The sequence below is a fragment of the Anser anser genome (assembly GCF_964211835.1).
Source record: "Anser anser genome assembly, chromosome: 2".
In the NCBI taxonomy this organism is placed as follows: domain Eukaryota; kingdom Metazoa; phylum Chordata; class Aves; order Anseriformes; family Anatidae; genus Anser; species Anser anser.
Window position 1 is genome coordinate 65476919 of NC_139721.1, and position 18112 is coordinate 65495030.

At 38.0% G+C, this 18112-nt stretch overlaps 1 protein-coding gene across 6 annotated transcripts in view; it reads right to left on the reverse strand.

The window, feature by feature from the left end:
• Positions 1-18112, reverse strand: part of GABBR2 (gamma-aminobutyric acid type B receptor subunit 2) — a 475356-nt gene that overhangs the window by 241541 nt on the left and 215703 nt on the right. For all 6 annotated transcript variants that reach the window (XM_083824026.1, XM_083824027.1, XM_083824029.1 and 3 more), the window contains 2 exons: positions 11374-11475; positions 3170-3235 (listed from right to left, as the gene is read on the reverse strand). In XM_083824026.1, the coding sequence (XP_083680152.1) occupies positions 3170-3235; positions 11374-11475 (168 nt within the window). The remainder of the gene's footprint in view (positions 1-3169; positions 3236-11373; positions 11476-18112) is intronic.

Consider the following 18112-nt stretch of genomic DNA (forward strand, 5'->3'; position numbering starts at 1 on the left):
ATTTTGTGAGATATAACAATGCCTCTTAGTAGTCAGAGAAAGCCAGTTTTGCTTTCAACATAGCAGATCTGAGATCTGGAATCAAGTGTAAATCAAAAAGCTGAATCACCTCAGCCTCTGTAAAAAAGCTTTCTGCGTGTAGGAAACAAATACTGGTATACTGTGCAAAAGTGGCTGCAAAACCTCACCCCCATTGTCTTTCCATCCTGTTTCCGTCATGTCAGCATGGACACATCTTACATCCCACCTCTACAAAATGCCTGTAGACTTCTGCATTGCCATGAACCTCCATCTGTTTCTCATTAAAAATCAATGGTGCCTTTAATTCCAAAGCCGAGACTCAGCAGTAAAATTCTATGAGCTCAAGGAGAGTAGAATCCAGTCCTTCTGTATCAACAGGGCTGATTAAACCTTGCTTTAGTTATTATTAAATGTTTACTATAAGAGACACGCAAAGCTCATGCAGTGACATATGTGTAATATTCACCTTCTTTAACTGTCTTCAGACAGATAATTGTATCAGCTAGGCTGACTTGATGTGCATCCCTATGGCTTAAAGATATGTGGAAAAATTTCCACTAACTTTTTTAGACAAATTTTCTGCAGAATTTGAAGTTTTCTTTGGGAAGATAGTGCAGTTGCATGTCAATCCAATTTCAAATGAAAAACAAAACAAAAGAAAACTTCACAACAGTCCAACATAGCTGAACAGTTTGGCTGTTGAATCGTTAGGTTTTGAGCAAAATACCCTTATTTCTATCCCATGAAAAAATATCACAGTCATCCCACTGAGGTGAAAACAATGGAAAGCTAGGATTTCCCACAGAACTACAATTGCTAACTGCTTTTGACACTCATGTTAAATGAATAGCTAAGATTATGTAAACCATCATAGGAAACACCTGCTAACATTCACTTAGGCTTGATTTAGTCCTGTCATGTTTTTAAAGTTTCCCACTGGATTAGGCTACCTTTTAGTCCATTTATCATTGAGTTATGTGCAATGCTTCCTTTGTGTGTATATGCATGTGTGTGCAAAGAATATCCAGGTAAAATGAAAACGAGCATATAAACTCTAATGGAGGTCCTGAGGAAACTTCACAGTGTATGACTGTTGACTCCAGACAGAAAACCAAGGTATACTTTAAAGACTTTCCCACCTACATAAATCATTAACAAATAGTATTCCTGTTATAACCATTATCAGAAATGCATATATATATTTTCCACCGGTACAACAGCACCTCTCTCTAACAAACCCAAAGCTCTGTTATATTCTTCAAAATATAACAGGGAATCACAAACACAACCTGTCTGAAGTTACACCTGAGGAAGGGGGTTAAAAAACTTGACATAACTAAGTTATTGTGCTCTTAGATACATAGCTGTAGGAGTGCATGAGTCAACAATATATTTTATGACTAATAACAAGCTTACTGACACATTGTAGTGTATTAATATATAAATGACCTACTTTGAACTGCCCTCTCCTGCATTCAGTCTCCTGCTGAAACTCTCATATTAATATATTTATTAAAGCATAAATACATAATCTCCTCGTTTTCTCCAGGCTCCAGAAAAAAAAAAATCCACCTTATTATTTTTGACACTAATGTACTTTAGAAGAAGCCGTCACTCTTGAAACTTGAATTACGCATGCTTTCTGTGTTAGTACCAAACTGTTCCAGTAGAAAGCTGCACCAAGTTTTTGTGTTCAAGAGACAGTCCCTGCCATAAGTCCTTCAGACTCTTCAATCCTCAGTATGGACAAGAAGACACCTTGCCCATGAGGATTTCTAGGATTTCTTCAGCGTCCTCATGGATACACAAACATGGAACAGAACTGTAGAGGAAAGCAACAACATACTAAGGGAAGTGGCCTTAGTAAGGTCAAAAACTTGCCAAGTACTGGGTTGGCAGACAGCTGTGATTAGGACACCTCGGCTGGGCAAATGAAGCCCAGTCACCAGAGATCTGTAGAGGATGTGAGCCATGGAAAGAACCTTCTTTCTTGCAGGAATGGAAAAATTGAAGATTATCTTTGTCAATCCAATTTAAATTCTGGAACAAAAAGATCTATATATAAAGACCAATCGGAGCTGAGAAGAATGAAGAACCAAATAATGCTTTCCATTTCCTTTTAGATGCAAACAGATTTTGCTCCTTCCAAACATATTCTGCAATAGCTCCTTTCCAAATTTTGCCAGCAACTAGGACAGATGCTGAATAAGAGCCAACATATGTCTGAGGCACATGTAGCACTCAGATTTTGAACATTTGCCTTTCCTTTCTTTGCTTGGATAGGCAACTTTGTTTCTCTAAGTGAACATCGAAAGACACCCTCTGAAGTTTAAGTGCCATCATTATTGCTTTTCCACTATATTCTTTGTATTATTGGCTCATACTGGATTAATCTGGTTATTTAGACTAATAATTCAATACTAGTACAAAACAAGGCCCACTAAAATCTGCCTATTTGGGGTTCATTTATTTATTGATCAGATACAAAAAAAAATCCACATTTTACTCCTGCTTCTTTCAATGGCAATTAGACTGTTTGCAGCACATTCAAATACATACAAACAAATGGTGAAGATACATTCAGTGAAATTATATATGCTGGTCTTACTACATTTCTTTTAATTCAAATTCCGTATACTTTTACAAAGTAATATTTTCTTTCAGTAAGAATATGTCAAAGGTACAGTAAGTGGGAAGTGAATGGTGACTATACAATTAATAACATTTTGGGTAGCAGAAATAATTAGAGTTGTTTGGTTAACCTCTAGAGGAACCGTTTGAATTTTTTAATTCTTCCAGAGCAAAACATGCAAAAATACGTACATGCAGACCTAATGACCAGAGCACAGCTCTTTGACATGATGCAAATCTGCCAGTTCTCTGCATCTGTAGCTACATATACAACTACATAAACAAGTGTTTCCTATGACCTGACATGAAGTTCAATCTGGCATTTAATTCCAAAACAGGAAAGCAGAAATAAAATCTAACCATGAAGGCTGTGCCTAAATTCCACTAAAATCAAGTGCAAAGTATTTTACTGAAACAGAAATGGAGCAAAGCATATGTAACTGTTTATAGTCAAATATATTTTTATTCAAATGTACCACATCTTTATTCAGATATGCAATTACATATATTTACTTACACAGCAGAAAACTTTCACAGCCATTTCCTCATCAAACTGGCCAAGGATTATCCGAACGTCATTACCCTGTAGATTAAATAAGATGCAAGGAAGTTAAATACAGTCACAGCCTTTCCAGAATCAACTTCAGCTGGCCGTTCAAATCATGTGGAGAGTTGGAACAGATTACAGCTGCAGACAGCAAAATTCATTCAGAACTATTCCACGTTGTACAAGTTCAAGATCTTGAAACAATGCAAGAGGGGGCAGCTGAAGTGTGAAAAAAATGGTTACGCAATTGCACTTATGAGAAAAAAAAAAAAATGTAATGTTTATCTTGTGAAATATTATTACTCAAAAACACTAAATTACCAAATATTCATTTGATGACTTGCAAGATTTTTTCTTTTAATATTAATTTTGTATATTAAAACATGAAAATGTTTTGAAAACATGTACTTTTTGCTGTTTATACAAACTAATCACGTGAAGATGAGACAATGAAGATTTGTGAGATAAAATGTGTTCATATTATGCCCTTTTTGGTAATTTTAAAAGGTCTTATTCATACAACATCTCCTCTGCAGTCACTATAACACATTTTCAATCCCTCTTTCCTTCCCACATCCAAACAGAAAAAAAAAAAAAAAAAAAGAATCATACTGAGAATGTATGACTGACTTAAAAAGAAATCATTTTACTTTCATACTTAGAAGTATATTAACAAAATATCCCTAAATATTCCTAAATTCAGGAGCACATACAGTTAAGTATTCCTTGCGAAACTGGTCTGGCATTCTTTCATGCGAAAAATTATGGTTAACTTCTATAAAACAAAAAACAGACAGTTTTTTATAACTTAATATTACCTTTTATTTCACACAAAAGCTGGGTTCTCAGTAATAGGTTGAGCAAATATGATTTTTCATTTCTTTTATAAAAGACTGGATTAGAATTACTAATAGCTCTTTCCCTCTCCAAGGAAAAAAGAAACAGATGATTCAGTGTGAATTTCAGTGGTGAAAAACATTCCGGTTTTAATTAAATCAATTTATCAAAGATTTTCAGTTTAGGTAATTTCTATGTTTATTTCCTGTTCAGTATAAAATACCATTATGGACAGTGAAGAAAAATACTATAATGCCTCTGCAGTTCAATGCATGAAATTTATCTTCGCATGGTCAAAATGGTAAAATACATAATATGCTTTGCTCATTCTGAACCTGTGCATTTTCAATAAGCCTACTTATCTTTATTTTTATAGTTAGCCACAGGTTGATAAAGCAATATAAATCTTATTGAAACAGATTAGATTCTTTTTAAACAAATCTAGCAAGGTCATGTGAAACTAAACAAACATATTATGCTCACTGTCAGCAATAGTATTACATTCTTTGTAAGGACAAAAAGTAGATTTAGGAATTAAGTGGCAAAAAAGCTCATCCATGTTTTCTAGTTTTCACGTTTTAGCAATCATTTTGGTCACTCTTGGAACTCCAAATTGCTTGACTTCTCTGAACATAAAAACACATATTTAATATTTGAAAAATAGTAGGTTGGTTGAAAAAAAACAAGTGACACAGCACTGAATTATTAAACTTAAAATTGAATAAATTCCTTTTCATTTTATAACATGATGAGAACCAATAATAATAATAATAATAAAAATAACACCACCACCACCAAAGAAACAAAAAAAAAACACAGGACATGTGCTGTCTCATAGATTAGGAGTGCCAGAGGCTGTAGGCAAGATGTACAGGGTAAGAATGCATGTGCAGCATCACTGCTCACTGGCTGTAGACAACTTTCATACTGAAGGTATAGTAGCGCCTGTGGTACCATGCCCTAAGACATTACTTCCAACTGATTATCACATAAGCCACAACACATTTCCCACAGTAAATATGCTTTTATAGTAAAGCACTATGAAAAGTGTACGGTCCAACCTATTTTTTTTTCCCCAGAAATATCTTTTCAATATTCTTACTGGCTGCTGGGATTGTCTTGTACTAACATCATTGTGCAACCAGTTTGGCAATAGCACTCAGACCCAAATCTTGGACATCCAGACACACAGAATCATAGAATCATAGAGTATCCTGAGTTGGAAGTGACCCACAAGGATCACTGAGCCCAACTCCTGGCTCCACACAGGACCACCCAAAAAAGAAATCCTATGTCTGAAAGTGCTGTCCAAATATTTCATCCAGCAGGCTCGGTGCTATGACCCTGGGGAGCCTATCCCAGTGCCTGACCACCCTCTGGGAGCAGAACCTTTCCCTAACCCCCAGCCTGACCCTCCCCTGTCCCAGCCCCATGCCGTTCCCTCGGGTCCTGTCGCTGTCCCCAGAGAGCAGAGCTCAGCGCCTGCCCCTCCGCTCCCCTCATCAGGGAGCTGAAGGCCACCATGAGGCCTCCCCTCAGCCTGCTCTGCTCTGGGATGAACAAACCAAGGGAGCTCAGCTGCTCCTCAAACATCTTGTCCTCTAGACCCTTCACTACCTTTGTAGCCCTCCTTTGGACACTCTCTAATAGTCTTAGGTCCTTCTTATACTGTGGTACCCAAAACTGCACACCAGTGCAGAGCAGAGCAAGACAATCCCTTCCCTCGACTGGCTTGCAATACTGTGCTTGATGCACCCCATGACACGGTGTAGTGAGTTTACGTGGAAAGGTTTTGGTAGCAGGGGGCCATAGGTGTGGCTTCTGTGAGAAGGATCTAGAAGCTGCCCCATGTTTGGTAAGGGCCCCACTGCTGACCAGAGCTGAGCCAGTAAGTGATGTTGTTTTGCGCCTCTGTGAGACCATATTTAAGACAGGAAAAAAAAAACGGCCTGTGGTGAGGACCATGGTGAAGCAGGCTGTCCCCCTGCAGCCCATGGAGTACCACGGTGGAGCAGGGTTCCATGCTGCAGCCCGTGGAGGAGACCACGGTGGAGCAGGTGGACCTGCACTGACGGAGGCTGCGGCCTGTGGAAGACCCCTGCCAGAGCAGATTCCGGGCCGGACCTGTAGCCCGTGGAGAGGAGACCACGCAGGAGCAGCTGACCTGGTAGGAGCTGCTGCCCGTGGGGGATCCAGGTTGGAGCAGTTTGCTCCTGAGGGATGGACCCCGTGGTACAGACCCATATCTGGAGCAGTTCTTGAAGAGCTGCTGCCTGTGGGAAGCCCACGCCGGATCAGTTCAGCAAGGACTGCATCCCCTGGGAGGGACACCACAGCACAGGGGACAAGAGTGACCGAGAAGGAGCGGCAGAGAAGAAGCACTATAGACTGACCATAACCCCCATTCCCCTGTTCCCCTGCGCCGCTCGGGGGGAGGAGGTGGAAGAGGGTGGATGGGGGGGAAGGTGCTTTTGGTTTCTTTCCTTTGTTTCTCAGTTCTCTAGCTTGTTAGTAATAGGTAATAAACCTTACTATCTCCCTACGCTGAGTCTGTTTTGCCCGTCACGATAATTACTGTGAGATCTCCTCATCCTTATCTCAACCCTTGAGCCCTTTTCATCGTATTTTCTCCCCGTTCCTCTTTGAGGAGGGGAAGTAAGAGGGCGGTTGTGGTGGAGCTCGGCCACCCACCCGAGTAAAACCATCACACACGGTTGGCCCTTTTGGCTACCAGGGCACAACGCTGACTCGTGTTTAACTTGCCATTGACCAGAATGCCCAGGTCACTTTCCACAGGGTTGCTCTCCAGCCTCCCATTCCCAGTCTGTACATACATCCAGGATTTCTCCATGCTGGGTGCAGAATCTGGCACTTGCTCTTGTTGACAAATAGTTCTTGGAACAGTTAGGGCAACCGCAATCTCAGAAAGCAAGCTTTTCTCAGAAGAAAATGGAAGAACAATCTAGGCAAAGGTGCTCTGAGGGAGACAAATCAGAGAAGCAGAATGTCGCTCTGGGTAAGAAAGGTACTTTGGGATGAATACTCAGAATGAGTCAAGGATGTTGCTAGGTTAAATGGAGGGTATGGGATTGCAGGGTCAAGCTGCCAGTGAATATCTGGCTAACTATCTTTTTCTTTGTCCAGTTTCATATTCTATTATTTTAGTTGATTAGCTTTGGAAGGGAAATGACAAGAGATTCCTCCTGTTTATAAACTATGCAGATATCAATACAATGCCATAAAATGCAGTGTAGGGGGGTTTATGGATTACAGTTTAAAAAGAGTGAATAATAATTTAGTATGCAAACATTTAACTAAGAATTGTATGTCAGAACTTACGTAGAAGGAAGTCATTCAGGTAAGTCTGTACAATAGCTCTTCATCTTCCTTGCATAACATCTTTCTCTGTGCAATGACATGCTCCTCAGCAAGCCTGTTTCTCTCCAACTCTGCTTTTTGCATTTCCATTCACATTTTTCCCAGATTTGTCTCTAAAGAATTGCATTCAGTATGGTAAACAAGCCTAGTTCCATTTGAAGCCAGAACTGGGACTGTTGACTGTCCTGTAAAACAGACCCTGAAGCTACAAATTCATGTGTCTGGGCATAATTCAAATCCCATGCATAGACTTTATCTGCTCTGCAGTTTACCTGAACTGGGTTCATTTCACTGCTCATGTACTAGGACATATGTCCACGTTATAGTCTTATGCAAAGAAATATATCAGACACTTTCTGGCACATATTTTTTTCCCTCCTTAGGTCACACTGGTAAATCAACCAGTATGATTTCCTGGCATAAATACACTATTCTCCCACACCAACTCTCATAGGATTGATGCAAATTAACACAGCACAACTCTCTTATAGGATTCAAAGAGGCCATCCACTGGATCCTAGCAAGTGCTAAGTATTCTTTCTTTTTCATAGAGTTGTACATTGGTTGTATGGAACTGAAGCATATTTGACAGAACAAGTTTTAATTCATGGAACTAGGCAGGTATCTATGAGAAGATTAAAAACATCCCATGGGGAAGGCAACTCACTAAACTATACTTACAAAAAAAAAAAAAAAAAAAAAAAAGACCAGAGTTTAGACCATTTGCCTGTGAGCTGTCATAGTTACACTTCTCAGAGATTAGAGCAGCAATATCAGCATTTAAGCTTTGCCCCTCAGTAAGCAATACATATGTTCTTACCCTTTGAACTAAAGTTCAGACAAGAAAACTACGAACAGTTACATTTCATTTACCCACAGTTATGTTTGACTTTCCATAAAAACATGTTTTATAAGTGAAGACTACCACACAACCTTAAAAGTGAATGACTCTCCTGTTCCCTTCTTTCTTTCTTATAGGAGAGGATATTATTCATTCACTAAATATAAAGTGTATTTGGCGTTGGGTAGTACACTGTATTGGCAGCTGGGTAGTATAAACCCTGAAGCCAATGAAGGTCAAAACATCTAAGATGCTCTAAGGAGAAAGGAAGAACTTGTCTTCCACTGCCATTTCTGGTATCCCGGATATGAGGCACTCTTTAGCCTCTTCAGTTTCTAAGCACTGTACATTATGCTGGAATAGGCAGCTATTATTTTTTTTTTCAGCCTGCAGAGCTGTGATCAGATTTTAATCTGTCTCATTTCTAATGAATAACAGCACAATGTTGTATTACACAGCTTTCCAGAGAAGGATTGCTGCAATATCTCATCTGCCAGGAAGAGTCAATGTCTTGGCAGGCTCTTTATGAAATATCTAAATTGAACTGCTCAGATACTCTGTCATATTCTCTACCATGTATCTGACAGTCAAGATGTTATCAATAAATCTACTCGTAGCTGGGTAGCTTTGTCAATACAGGTATCCACATGTCCTGCCTCCAAAATGCCTGGATGTCCATTTGCAGGGCTACAGGTGAGCGTCTAACCTAAGCTATGGAATTACTGGTGGAGAAGGTGAACTAGAGGATTTCAGCTCCCACCTCCACCACCATGTTATCTATGTTAGCACGTATGTCACTTGCTTAAATTGAGGCCACATCCAAACCTGTCCTTGGCCCCCAAATTTTAAAATTTAATTAACTTGACTGTTAGAATGAGATCATGTTCAGTCAGCAATCTAAACATCTATTGTATTTGGGACATCAGATGGAAACTGTTTCGTTCAATTGGAATTCATATATTGCATTTTTTTTTTGTCCTACATGCAAGATACAAGGTGGTTGAAAGCAGAAGTGTTATTACTCATGCAGTTTGTGCATGCTTAGAATTTTTAAGCATATTTAAGTTGATGTACAAATGCATATCCTCCAACATCCCTTTCTTTGAGCTACAATTTAAAAACGAGATTTAAAGATATCCTTAACCCTAAATTTACTTTCCAATTGTGATTCAAAGAGGCTGGAGTCAATATGTAGTAAAACTTAAGGTATTGCCAGGGAAAATATAGAACATATATTTCTGCAAATCATACTAGATATTTCTATTTTGCATTGCAAAATTCTATATTGCATTGAAATTAATTTAATTAATTTAAATTGTGTTTACTAAAATAAAAGGTATTTTTTGTCTATTTTCATCACAATTACAGTAAACAGACACCAGTTTACCAATCTTATGTTTACATCTCCTTGACAAGAATGAACATTTTCAGAATTGAACAGGTAAGTTATGTACCTAACGACAAGTGACCATATATTTCTATAAAGAATAAGTGATTGTCTAGATATATGTTTATTTGTTGCTGTAGTAATTCATTTTGCAGAGGAAATCAAGAGATAACTTTAAAATATTGTTTCATAGACTCGTCTGGTCTTTCCTATAAAACAAACAATATGTTGTTGACATATGGGAAGGCTGGAATCTCACTGCTTTTTCTAACCTCCTGCCTAAACACACTTGCTTATATGCATCTGTTCTTGTTCTAACATCATTTATGGGTTTAAAAATCTGGCTTCAGAGTTCTTAGTTTTCTGATACCATGGGTTAAACACCTGGCCAAAAATGTGGAATTCACCGATAACATATACTGGAGTCTTTTCAACCACAGACGGAAAATACAAACTGGCTTAAACTGGACACATATATGGTTCCATATATACATGATCTTATACTTTAAGTGTTCAAGCTTGCATCTGTAGTATGTAGGAATAATGCACACCTATTTTACCATGCTTCAGACCTTTTCCAGTTAGTTTCTGTAGTGGCCTAAACTTATATAGGTTGACATCCTTGTTTAAATTTCAGTATTTCAATAGTGTTCAGTCTATTATTATTTTTTTCCTGTTTTACACATATTTAAGCATTTGCAGGATTGTGGCTTTGATTATGTATTTGATGTATTTGATGCCATCAGCACCATTTAAAAAAGCTTCCTGTTGCTGCTCAATCATTTTTTCATGTTCATATGCAATATAAGATTCATAACTCCTATGTCTAGTTTATTGTTGGTTGCACTTCATAGTATTGCTAAAATATAGTTTTAATTTTAGCAGATGCCAAGAACCAAAAAAATCATTATAATAAGAGAGATATGTTAAATTATTCTGTCAAATTTCTATTTTTTTCTACTATTCATACGAAATAATGCAAATCATTATAAGCAAATAATTCAATCTAGAATGTTATGAAGCTAATGGAAGGATGCTCAGTGTTTCACTACATGATAATCTACCTTAAAAGGGCTCTGAGTCCAAAACTCAAGAGTTTTTTCATATATATGACTAAGACTGATGCTTTAGGCATGAATATTAAGCCAGCAACAACTTGCTTTGCTTTATGTCCTTATCAGTAACTATAAAAACTTTATGATATGCATGGGCATATGAGGGTCTACAGGAAACCTGGGGAGGGACATTTTATCAGGGAGTGTAGCTATAGGATAAGGAGTAATGGCTTTAAACTAAAAGAGGGTAAATTTAGATTAGATACAAGGAATAAATTCTTCACTCTTAGGGTGGCAAGGCAACGGACCAAGTTGCCCAGAGAAGCTGTGGATGCCCCATCTCTTGAAATGTTCAAGGCCAGGTTGGATGGAGCTTTGAGCAACCTGGTCTGGTGGGAGGTGACCCTGCCCATATCAGAGGGGTTGGAACTAGTTGATCTTTAAGGTCCCTTCCAACCCAACCCATTCTTTGATTCTATGATGACATTCATTGACTTAAGCAGGACTAGGTCCTCAAAATGCCATTTGTTAACCTTATTATGCAGTGGCATGCTGTAGCCACTTATACTGTAGTCATTCTTATGCAAATTTTATTAGCCTTCTTCAGAGGAAAAAAAAATCAAATATCACAACATAGTCACCACCTTCTCTTTATTCCACAAAGAGTATCACATACCTTAAGCTTCTTTACACTTGTGCACGGATCATTGGAGAAACTCTCAGTGTCTGAAATTTCAATATCTTCACCATACAGGACACCAGTCAGATCATTCCTCACCTGTCAAAAGTTGAGAAAAAGGCAAACTAGTGAACTGAGACTCAGTGAGGCAGAAGAAAATGGTCTATGTTTATCCCTGCAATGACAAGCAATGGTCTCAACGGTGGTAATATGCACCCACATTTTTTTTCCATTTCATCTAAAAATTGATCAAGGCAAATTCTTTTACCACCATAACCTACTATCAACCGATCTACCATGTCAAGAGCATTTATTACATGTGATGAAAAGTTCATAGTGGACTCCCACTTTGCAACGCTAGACTGGACGATTCTTGTGAATTTCTAGTGCTTCTAAGACCAAAAACTTTCTTGTAGCCAAAGCAATGTTTGAGACCATATAAAGGTGAAAGACTTGTCGGAAAATTCTCTAAGATTGTGAATTCCAGCAACTGACTTGAAATCACTATCAGCCCTAGCATGAATCAGCAGAGCTTAGCTTATGTCACTTAGGGTTGATAAAGCTTAATGAACTGCTCTGTGCCTCCCCCTTTCCTATGGCATGCATCTTTTCATGGGGCAGCAAGTGTTTAAGCAAGATTTGCTTAAAGGTGACACAAGTAGCCATGTTATCAACAGATTTTCTCATCTGAATTTATGGCAAGCTAGTTGAGCTGCCTAAGAGCACAAAGGTGCCAGATAACATACAAAACAATCTGGTGGACAGTTGTAGGGTGTTTGCTCTTGTTCGTTTGTTTTCCTTTTTCCATATAACTACTTCAAGGTTTTCTGTCTTAATCACTGCTGTTTTTCCTCCAGTCATATGACTGCAAAAACAGAGCTTCACATTACTGTTTCTAATACACGAGCAAAAATAATTTTAGATGGAGATAACATGGTTACAGATTGAAGTGAAGAGAAAGGCACTCTGATTTTAATTTAATAAAACTATGATCACACTCATTTCACTGATTACCTTTTTTGTTTGTAACAATATCAGAAACAGGAGAAACAAATCACAGTGTAAAAGAAATAAAAACAGACATTGCATACAAACACAGGAAATACAATGCATATGTGACATTATATACAAAAATTTAGAAATACGTAAATCATTTGCAGATACTTTCCAATGACCCTCTTAATGGGTCAGTGGAATTACAGATTTTAAATCTCCCTCCTAACTGTCCTTTTCCTTAACCTCCTTAGCACAGTCCATTCTAAACAATTAGAAAATATTTGCTATACAGTGACATGGCCAAGAAAAGAACAGGAAGTGTTATCAGTCCTTCAACAGTGAAACTTCTTCATTTGAATTTAGGTAACTGTAAAATTTATTTTATGAGAAGACAATTTAGCCATCCAAAGACCTAGGTATTGATATATTTCCTCTGCTGAAAGCCTGTCACACTCATGCCTAAAAATGCAGTAAAAGCTAGAGGGTGCAATGGGACATGAAATGTCACAGGTGAGACATCTCAGTTCAACTGGCAGCTTTACAGATAAACTCATCTCTCCAAAATCCTTCTGCCTTTCTTTAATTTATGTTTGTGAGTGTCTCCTAGATCTACGCATGTAAGTGGTTCTGTTGGGTGTATTTCATGTTTTTATGTTATTGACAAAATACTATGCAACTATTTTTGGTATGCTGCTTAACTGTTAGATAAAGACGTGTTTGGGGGTAAAAAATAAGGACGTCTTTGTACTTTGATTTTAGCTGGAATAGAGTTAATTTTCTTTGTAGAGGCTTGTATGATGCTACATTTGGGATTTTTGATGAAAATAGTGTGGATAACACACTGATGGTTTTGGTTGTCGCAGAGCAGTGCTTACACAGAGCCAAGGACTTTCGGCTTCTTGTCCTGCCCTGCGAGCGAGGAGGCTGGGGGAGCACCAGGAGCTGGGAGGGGACACAGAATGACAGCTGGCCCAGGCTGGCCAAAGAGATATTCCATGCCACTTGGCAACACGCTCAGTAATAAAAGCTGGGGAAATAAGGAGAAAAGGGAAGATGTTCAGAGTGATGGTGTTTGTCTTTGCAAGAAACCATTACATGTGATGAGCCCTGCTTTCCTGGAAGTGGCTGACCACCTGCCTGATGATTTGAAGTAGTGAATTAATTCCTTGTTTTGCTTGACTTGTGTGCACAGCTTTTGCTTTAACTTGTAAATTGTCTTTATCTCAACCCATGATTTCTCACACTTTTACATTTCTGATTTTCTCCCCCAACCTACCTGGGGAGAGTGAGTGAGAGGTTGTGTGGTGCTGAGCTATCTACTGGGCTTACACTAGAACCGTCCTTTTTGCAAATTTCCCTTTAAGCTGGTTATGCCATGTTTCTTGGTTTCTTGCCATGTTGACCAACGAAGTACTTCCTGAAGATCATTATTACACTGATTGTCTTTATTGCTTCTTTCATGGCCTCTGCTTCATCCTAACACTTTTAGTCATACTCTCAAATTACTGAGCCATATTGTTACATTATTATTAGGCCTTTTACAAGGCTTAAAACAAGTGGACACATAGACAATTATTTTATTAAAAAATAATCAGTTTTACAGAAGTAACAATCAGAATGTGCCCACCAAGATTTGGGTTATATCCTTCATTCTTTTGTGATGTTATAGTTACTTTTTAAGGACATTCTATGAAAGTGTATTCACAGACACAAAAAAAAAAAAAAAAGCCAACAAAACAGTAAATAGTTGTTTTTCTCCAAGTATACTTGAGAAGTGGAGGACTGATATTTTAGCCCCAGCAATCCCATTAGCTGCTCCTTATGATACAGGTCTTTCATGATACAAAGTAAAATTCCCTTTCTGAAATAGACCATCAGTAATATCAAAAGAAAATAGACCTCTCTTGATCATAGTTTAGCTAATGTTCAAAATCCTTCTCCTTAGTATTAAAGTTCACTAAAACTATCATATGATGCTTAGAAAAAGCAAATTTTCTCTTAGCTAACAGAACTGTACTTTCCAAAGTTGTCATATGTTTCTAAACCATAGTGTCCTACCTTCTTCTATAAAACAAAACTTTTTTTTTTTTCCCCCCAGGTTTGCATTTCTGATATTTTCTTCAGTTTTTCTTTTCCTGGAACAGTTTTAGTAGTTTCTGCAATCTCAGGAAGACTAGATCAACATAACTCAGCTGATGTGAGCAGAGAACAGCTGATTCACGCCAGGTACCTTCTTGTCAAATTAGACCATGGGAAAATGATAAAAATTAAATACTCAAAATAGACTAGCCTCAGTGCTAGCTAAAATAGGACTCAGTGGAGTGCACTTGATTAGAATTATCCATTCAGACCAGCTACTGCCTTGCTGTGCTTAGAACTTGTTCATAAACTTTGCATTTGAGGTGTTCCTTTCTCTTAAGAAACAGGCTTAAGAACCATAATGAATCTTTTTCTGAACAACACATTTAAATTCAGCCACTGAGAAATCTCTTTTCATTCCACCCCACCTGCTAGAAGCCCAATACTCTGAAGTTTTCATAGCTCTTGGACTTTCCATTGAACTATTTCTTAATCTCCCCAAAGTCACATTTTATTTGATTTGGTGCCAGAGAAGTTGAAAACCTTTCTCTGCACTGCCACAATCAGATTTTGGCTGTTTTGCAGATGCATCTGTTGTGGAGATTTTGCCAAAAGGAAGGTGTTTCTATTTCTATTATCACAACTAGATATTAGAAACTTTATCAGAATTTACAGCATCACCATTGTTGTTTTTTTTTTTTTCCCCAATCAAATCAAGTAAAATTTTTCCCCAATTTGTCAGACAACTCATCTGACAAATCTTATCTTAGCCTTGGTCTTGGGGTATTTTCACGACATTTTTCCATCTTTGCTTTCTATTTGCATAATATTGGCGCCCTGCTCAGGTTCTTTTCTTTCTAAATATTCTAAATATCTGTTGACACAGTATTGAGACTTGTGTTTCTCTGTCTTCTTACAGAAGTCCTTCACTTTTTCAAATAATTTAACTATGGATTCCTCTGATTTGGATTTGGGTCTGACATTAGAATTTGCAAAGCTTGGCCTCCAGTTTCTACAGCAGCCAATTCTTGAAAATATTGCAATTTTGGACTGCATTTGTGAAACTCAGAATACAAAATGCTGCACATTTTGCTTAAGCAGGTACTGGAATGTGTACCACCAGCAGTACAAGCAGTTTGAGAGCTCAGCAGTAATTGCTTTATTCCACCAACTCTGAGTAAAGAAAATTGTAAAAAAAACAACCAACCAACCAAACAAACAATCAAATAAACAAAACCCACTACACTTCTGCTCATTGTGTAGCATGGGATAACTTCAAGTGGAGGAAACAGATGTACAAAGTCGTAATAAAACTGCATTAAGCTCTGGTGGTGATCTGAAGTTTCTAAGTAAATTTTGCATTGATTTATAAAACAGAGGTATTATAATTCCATGTGATATAGTCCATTGTTAAAAAATTAATGAAGCTTGTAGGTATATGCCTGTTTACAATTTTATACATTTTAAAGAAACTAATATTTCATTTTCCCCAAACCAGGATTATCAGACTTGATCATCAATAAAGCTGCTGACAGACCCTCGTCCTTCACTCACAGCAAAAAAAGAGTGCTTTACACAGCTCTTCATACAAAGCTGGATGAAACTGGGATTTCACCTTACTACATATTTAATAGATCTATATATAGTCATCTTCAAAAATTACTAGAGGACAAATATGCTTACCTAGCAACAAGCTAAAAAAAAAAAGAGGGTTTTATATCATATGTAAGGAACCCAGTTAAAGGAAGAAAAGGATGGCCCTTATGCTTGAGGCAATGGATGGAACACAAGGGAACTGTTTTTTATTCCACATCCTACCAGAGCTGCTCTGTGATATAGCTCATATGACCTAAATAAGATTTTAAAGTTTGCTACCAATTCTGTCTGCATCTCTTTTTCTGTGATGTGGATGGTAGCAATACTTGCCTACCTCATAGCTGCTGTATCAAATTCAGTGGTGTTTGAGAGCCAAACAACAAAGTCCCTGACCCTGCACCTGTGAAGGAAGAAATACACGGATTTTGAGGAGCCAAGAACTCACATTGAAAAGAAAGAAATGAGTTTCTTTAATCTCTAACAAACTGAGAGAATAGAGAGAATGACTAAATGAGCTGGGAAAAAAAAAAAAAAAGTCTAGATGAGACCAAACTACAGCATTCCTGTGGTCTGTATCAGGAAATATAGGTTTAACAAAAGTAAATGAATGTTGGGAAACTATGGGCAGGCTGCTCCTTAAGGAATAGGGAAGTGAGTGCAATTACACATTAACTGGACAAGGGCCCTTCCCTGCTAGATCTCCATCTCACACTGCCCCAGTGAGGGGATCAGGACAGGTCTGGATATTACCAGTTTCAGCCATGAGTCTAGATCATCAGCCAAATTCACAGTGATAAGGTCCAAGGTAAAGAAGGCTACAAGTCAATCCCTGAGTCAGGGAAAGGGTCAGATCCAGTGAGAGGAATTAGTGTCATGCACACTTGGTGACTGCAGGGCACCGACATGACAGGTCTGAGGACAAGCTGGGAGATAAGGTCTGTGGGTCCGAACCAACTAGATCCATGCCATGCACAGCTGTGATGGAGATAGGGACCAGCACTCCTACAGCATCATTTGGGCAGGGACTGACGGCCCTGGGCCGAGCTGAAATGGGGTCCTATGTGGTGGGCAAAGTTTGGGGAGCCCTGGGGTGCTGGTCAGGGGCAGAGAGGGCTACTGGTGTTCTCGAGGCCCTGACACTGAATTTCCATTGTTGGCATGTTGTTGACTTCCTGTATCTGACATATGATGACTTCCTGACATCTCCATATTATGATTCTATCTGCACAAAGTACAAATGACACCCTACTTCACAATGATACAAAAGTGACATGTGTATTGATTTTATTTCAGGTGAACAGATATTACTAACTTCAGTGGGACTATTCACATAAGCATCTTCTCACCAAGAGTAAATTACCAGTATCCATTTTATCTCAGTACTTCGTTTTTATTTTATTCCCTTTTTTCCCAAAAAATAGTAAAGAAAGGAGATGTTCCTGATGAATTGTCAATCTAGGTAGGGATGGTGGTTTGGATTCAATCGTCTCCACTATTTAATATTTCAAACTCTGTTTCAGATGATACATTTAAAGGCATAGTTTGCTCATTTAATCCTAACTCTGCTGGTTACAAAATACATTTAATAATTTTTAGATTAATCATACTACTTTGCTTTTAACAGATATTTCCAATGATATTTTGGTTCACTAAAGCTGCATGTAAGTACTGCAAGCTAAATCCTTGTTGTTAAGGGCAGTCTAATCCTACCAGATGTTGATCATAAGAGACTCCTAATGAATGAGAACCGGTCAGACCAGAGAGATTACAGTCAGATATTTTACTAAGATTTCCTGCTAATCTAAGATTTATACTGTGTACTTTAAAATGTATTGTCAGAGTTTCAGTATAGATATATAAATATATGAGTACAAAATAAATACATAAATTAAAAGAAAAAAAAGACATTTCCTCATTGCATGGACCAAACATAAATTGTTAGTAATTGCAATGGATAGATTATGGTTTCTGGGGTTAGTAGAGATAGAAGCATCTCACCATATATGATGTGTTACAAGCAAGCATAATTATCCCTATTTTCATTCCTCACATTTAGAGGCTTAAG